Source organism: Notothenia coriiceps, unplaced genomic scaffold, assembly GCF_000735185.1.
Source record: "Notothenia coriiceps isolate Sejong01 unplaced genomic scaffold, NC01 NC01_scaffold00037246, whole genome shotgun sequence".
Classification (NCBI taxonomy): domain Eukaryota; kingdom Metazoa; phylum Chordata; class Actinopteri; order Perciformes; family Nototheniidae; genus Notothenia; species Notothenia coriiceps.
Genome location: NW_011369947.1, coordinates 16744377 through 16750322, shown reverse-complemented (window position 1 = coordinate 16750322; position 5946 = coordinate 16744377). Strand labels below are relative to the sequence as shown.

The 5946-nt window shown below is 44.5% G+C and overlaps 1 protein-coding gene across 1 annotated transcript in view; it reads right to left on the bottom strand.

The window, feature by feature from the left end:
* The window catches only part of tab3 (TGF-beta activated kinase 1 (MAP3K7) binding protein 3), a 9494-nt gene extending 4113 nt beyond the window's left edge, over positions 1 to 5381 (bottom strand). Inside the window, exons 1-5 of the mRNA XM_010795003.1 lie at positions 5215 to 5381; positions 4349 to 4518; positions 2903 to 4172; positions 2436 to 2596; positions 1975 to 2068 (exon numbers count right to left, since the gene is read on the bottom strand). Coding sequence (XP_010793305.1) covers positions 1975 to 2068; positions 2436 to 2596; positions 2903 to 4172; positions 4349 to 4450 — 1627 coding nt within the window. The 5' untranslated portion in view covers positions 4451 to 4518; positions 5215 to 5381. The remainder of the gene's footprint in view (positions 1 to 1974; positions 2069 to 2435; positions 2597 to 2902; positions 4173 to 4348; positions 4519 to 5214) is intronic.
* Between the last annotated feature and the right edge of the window lie 565 nt (positions 5382 to 5946).

Below are 5946 nucleotides of genomic sequence, written 5' to 3'. Positions count from 1 at the left end.
AACATAACAATAAAAAGGTTTAAAAAAGTTATTGTTTAATGTTTTAAGGAGGTGACGCTACTCAGCCAATCAAATCGGTGCAGTCAGCACGATAGATTCAAACACACACACACAGAGACGAGACAAGAGGAGAGAAACAGTCGGAGTAATTTCAAATGGCGGAAGGTAGACAGCGAAAACAGAACATTTAATTACATTTTCTCTTACTGGACCTCTTTGAAATGCAATTGAATACCCCTGCATTATAGCAACAACAACAATAATAATAATAATAATAATAATAATTGGGAGGGGGGGCACGGCTGTTATGTTCTCTGAGGGGAGGCTCACCTACCCACACTTTGAAAACCCCTGGTCTAATGGATAGTGAGGTGGGCTGAAGATCGGAAGGCTGTGAGTTCTAATCTCGCCAGGAACACCACCACTAGTGTGCCCTTGAGTAAGGCTCTTAGTTACTCCAGGCAGAATGTCCCTGTAAACGGTCATTATAAGTCGCTTTGGATAAAAGCGTCAGCTAAATGAAATGTAATGTAATGTGATTAGTAAAATATGCATGAATAAATAAATAAAAAGTTAACTAGGTGAAAAAAGGTAAGATACACTTTTAAAACTTGTTGAGAGCTAAAACTAGTCTTTGCTGCTGCCTCAAAGAGGAGCAGGGAGGAGAGGAGACAGACAGGAGAGGCTGATTCAGGAGCACAGAAACAACTATAAATGAACCAAAAATAAATAAACAAGTTTCAGTGTTTTTTTCATATTGGAAATGGTATGTTATTGGTTATGGCCATGCTTTTATGATTATTGAGATCGTATACAGTTCTGCTTAATATAGGTGTTTCCATAGATCTAGTCTCTTTATTTTCCCCTCAAAGTGCACCAGATTGATGCATTTAACTCCAAAATTAAATGCATCGGGAGTATGCCCCCGGACCCCCCTAGAGGATTTGAGGTCGACCCCCACTTAAAATCACATGGATAGGTTCCTAAATACACTTAGAAATACATTTATTTTTTTAAATAGTAACCCATTTCCATATGTTTGTGGGTAGTAGTCAATAAATAAACATGTTGTTAAAATTCCCCCCCCGCTGCCACCACCCGCCCAAGTATATTTCAGATCGGTGGGAAACACTGTGCTTAGCTTATAGTGTTTAGAAATAAAAATACAATGCATCGAGGTATGGTAAGACAGGTTGAGACTGATTGGTTGTCCAGCAAATCCAATTATTTTGCGGCAGCTTTTTTCCTGCACGTTCTACATTGACAGAGCAGGCCATTCATAATACCCAGTGTGAGAGGGGCAACGGTGAAGGAAGTCAGCATTCAGATGCTCAGAGAAGAACCATTGTTTACATAACAACTGCTGCCCGGGTGCTTCATCATTTACAGCTTTATGGAAGAGTGGCAGAAAGAAAGCCAGTGTTAAAAACAACTTGCATGACATATCAGCCAGTGTTTGCTGAAAGGCTTTGTGAACACTGAAACAAAGTGGAACAATGCTCTGCGAGTTTTCAGGCACACCACCAACCAAATGTTCATGGGCACTGGGCTGGTTTTAAGTAAACTCGTGACAGCCTGCTGCCAGTTTGACTGTTTCAGCTTCCAAAAACAACACTTCTTGTAAATATGTTTGGCGCTGCAACTCATTTCCACACACTGTGGTTAATATCAGGGCAATGCTGTTATCAATTACGTAATCAACAATGACCACGTACACACCGAACACTGTGCATGAACCCAATAAGGGTCAACCTTGCATTGGCCCAGATCCTGTCACAGACTGCTCATTTGTGCATCAGTGTGCACTGTGCAGTGTGATGGAGCCTCGTCCATCAGTTAAGAGCCAGCTCTGCCTGCTGCGGGGCTTGGCTCTTTCAAGATCAATGCTTCAAATAAATCAGGGACACACTTCAGAGACTTATGTGTCGCAATGTGCATTTGTGCATGTGCGTGTGTGTGTGTGTGTATGTATACCTTTAGACTGCAGTAGATCTGTCTCCTTCAGGGAACAGTCGATATCAATCTGAAGTTTTCTGTTCAGACTCCGCAACCGAGTCATCTCTTCAGGCTGCAACCGGCAAAAACACACAACCCAGTTCAATTAGAATACATTTGGGGAGTAAAAAACAACAAAATATTCCCCATATCTCCTTTCGAACTTTTTCTTACTGTTAGGAAATGGTTTCAAACATTAGTTTGTATGATTGGTATGGCAATTTTCCTGGACTTTTCTTCACCTTAAATTAAGTTTTTAAAATGGCAAGTAAAGCTTGATTTTTTATTCTAATTCTGCCTTTTAAAAAACACATGACTTAGTCCACAGTCTAAAATATTCCAAATACTGAACTAATTATAATTTCCCAGCCTATTGTTGTACCTTATGTTATGTGATCATGTCAAATAGCACCAAAAGGTTTGTGTTGAATATGACTTACTCTGGGTATAAGACTGGTGGAGTTGACTCTTCGAAAGCGCCTTTGAAGCGTGTCATATTCCATGTTGTTGACATCGGCCTTCAGGTTTTCTAGTTTCTGCTTCTCCATGAGCAGCTCCTTCATTAGACGCTCCATCCTGGCACGTTGGTGGAGGAGGAGAGCTGGGGGGGGGGACACAACAAACACAACATTTTTGAAATTGGAAAATAATGGAAAATATATTTCATATAAAACCTTTTTTCTCACTTAAGGGCATTGTAAATACTCCATGTGAATATAAAAGCAACCCTCTCATTGATATACAGGGGCTGAATAAACTAGTAAACACATCTTGTGGAAAAAAACACGAGAAAGGCAGCAACACTGATAAATTGTTGGCCAACTCGCATGTTGATTTCCAGAGAAGTCCAAAAGCACATCCAATTTAAACACTTGCAGCGCAACGGATAGTAACAGGAAACCCTTACCTTGTGTGTAGGCATAGTCATCGGAGCCTGAGCTTGAACGTCGGGGCATGTGCTGAAACTGACTGACTATGTTGCCTGGCAGAGCGGAGATGGGCAGGATGGGTGCAGGGGCAGCGTTGTGCTCCCCTTGGTCTACTATGTTGAGAAGAGACTCTGCTTCGGCAACAGGAGGCGAGCTGAGCGGCCTCTGGGGCTGGACCCCTGGGGACACTTGGATTTTGAAGGTGTATGCAGACTGGCCTGGCTGAGGAGAGGAGGCAGGCCGGGGTCTTGCAGGGCCTTGATGCTGTAGGTACATCCCAGGATGGAAGGCTGCTTGGCCTGAAGGTCCAATCATAGTGATGCCCCTTGAAGGGGAGCTGGGCGAGGGGCTGGTGGCCATGTAATGTGCTCCCTGGGGGTGGGGGGTGTGCACAGGTGAGTTGCTGCGAGGTCGCGGCCCCTCCATGGTAATCTCTATCTGGTTCTTGAGGGGGTTTTTTGTGTGGTAGGGCCTATATACCGCTTGCTGTTGCTGGGAATGTTGCTGGTGATGAAAGGGCATGCTGGGAACGGTTGGGGAGCTAATGGGGAGGAAGACATATTGCTGGTGCTGGGGTTGCGGCTGGGGCTGTTGTTGGGGCTGTTGTTGGGGCTGGACTTGATGCTGAGGGGAGCTGTAAGGTGAGCCGTATGTGGGAGTACTATAGGGAGACTGCTGATGCTGATACACTGCCGCCCCCGACGAGGACCAGGGGGCCGGCTGTGGGCTCTGGGAGGGTGAGGGTCGGATATACAGGGTGGCATTGTTGTTGTTACAATAGTGCCCAGGGGGGATCTGCAGGGCCTGTGGGATATTGGGTATACTTTGAGGAATTGTGACTGTTATCGGGTTCATAGTGTAGCGTGGGACAGGGGTGTATGTGGGAGACATGCCCTGCATTGTGGGTGGAGGAGTGGGAGTGCTAGCCGAACGGCTTTGATCGTTCATGAAGAAGGGATTGTATCCTGGGGAGGGGGCCATAGTGGCGGGGGCTGACAGTGGCTCAGGGTAGCTGGGTCGCTGCGGTTCGATGTGACTGTCACTGGTGCTGTGCACAAGAGAGCGCCCTACTCCTGCTGCCCCTCCATTTGTGTTGCTTGCATCTGAGCCCGGGTATCCAGGGCTAATGTGCAGCATGTGATTTCGATTCAGTAGGCCCTCATCTGGACTGTGATGGAACTCTCCATACAGGTATCTGTTACTCTCCTGAGCCAGCAGGTGGCAGCAAAGATCCAGGTTATTGTTGTTCTGAGAAGGCAACAGTGAACAATGTCAGTTATGCAGTGCAGATCAGTCATAAGGAAACATCATAGCTATACTATTATTAGCGCAAACACAGGAAGATATTGTTCTACGGACAAAATAAATGTCCACATAGCTTTTTCTGAGCATGTGCATGAAAAAGTGTGCAATTGTGTATTTACCTGCAGAAGGCACTGTGACACTACCCCCTCTGGGATCTCTGGGAAACGCTGCTTGAGGTCCTGCAGGATGTGGTAGTCCAGCTGAGAGCCTCCCTGCGCCATCCTGAGCCAGCACAGAGTTAACGAGCCCAGAGCTGCAAACGCTGAAACAACCGATCTCCACTCATCCCCTGCATATATAGAAATGATAAAAAACTGAAGACAGAACTCAAATGCCGTGGGAGCGCTCTCAATAATCCCATCAGCAGTGTTGGCCTGTCAAATGCCTGTCACACACCCAAATGTGTCAGCAGTAATTACAGCGAACACATAAACTGAGTTGTTTTAGTGGGCATGTCTACCTGAAACAGAAACACCCACGAAGAGAGGTGAAACAACCCGATTCAAACACACGAACACAGAGAAAACACGCCGGTATCACTGTCACTCGTTCAAATCAGCACATGATAGCTAGCAAGGTGCCTGTCAGTCTGTTGTTGTTTGTTTAACCATACTGTTGCACCGAGCAACGACGACATACCAGTGCTAGCTAGCAGGCTAGTTATCAGCATCTGTTAGCTTCCGTGCACCACTCAAACAAACAACCGCACCTGTGTGCATTGTGGCTACGACAGGAAATCAACAATCCAGTGACATTGTCCGATGTTACCCGCCACTAAGCCAGCAGCACACTCCCCGAAACAAGTCACCTGTTTAAACGAGATAACTCATATATTTCACTTCCTGCCAGCTAACATTGCTAATGCTAACCTTAGCTTGGTGCTGTTGGCTGGTCAGCTGTCACAAGCCTGGGTGTTGATGGATTATCTAGCTAACCATGCTAAAGGCAGCGAGCGTTAGCCACTGAATGCTATATAAAAACTCACCATGTGTTAGGAGTCTCCTTCATGTCTCGGACCATAGCTGAGTCCTGTGGAGAGCTGTGATGTTTCTGAAATGTTGCGCCAAGATTTGTCAATAATTTGTTTTGACAAAACAACTTATAGTTTCACATTCCAACGTCAGGCCGCTGCCGCTGGGCTGCTGTCTATCTATCGCGATAATGTCAGATTTCCCGGACCAGGAAGTTGTTCAAATCGGCTGGATCGACGCTGTCGCTACTGCGCATGTCTGCAAGCAGTGCGTCTCTGATGATAATGTGGCAGAACTTAAACCTTGTACTATTTTCTACTTCAAAGCAACACATGTTTCCTCGAAAAAAGCTTAATTCCTATAGATTTGAAGTGTTTCCACAAACTGGAACTCTTAAATCTATTCTGCCTATGCCAATTCCCATTGTACATATGTTTAACACATATGAAGATGGTCAGTGTTGGAGAATGAGGAAGAAAATGTCTGCTAGACCTTTTATTATTATTATTATTATTATTATTATGTAATACTTATTACTTAATTATACATTAAATGTTTAGGCTGTTCCGCTTATAAGCTAAGAGATTAAATGACATATTGTGAAAATGACCTTTGGTTTTGCAAAAATTTAACGTAACTAAAATAATACATCATTAAAGTCCCAGTTATTAATTATCAAAAACTTATACCGACTTTATTCAACAACCTCAATTAAATTATAACGGTCCTTAATTAAAGAGAGACCT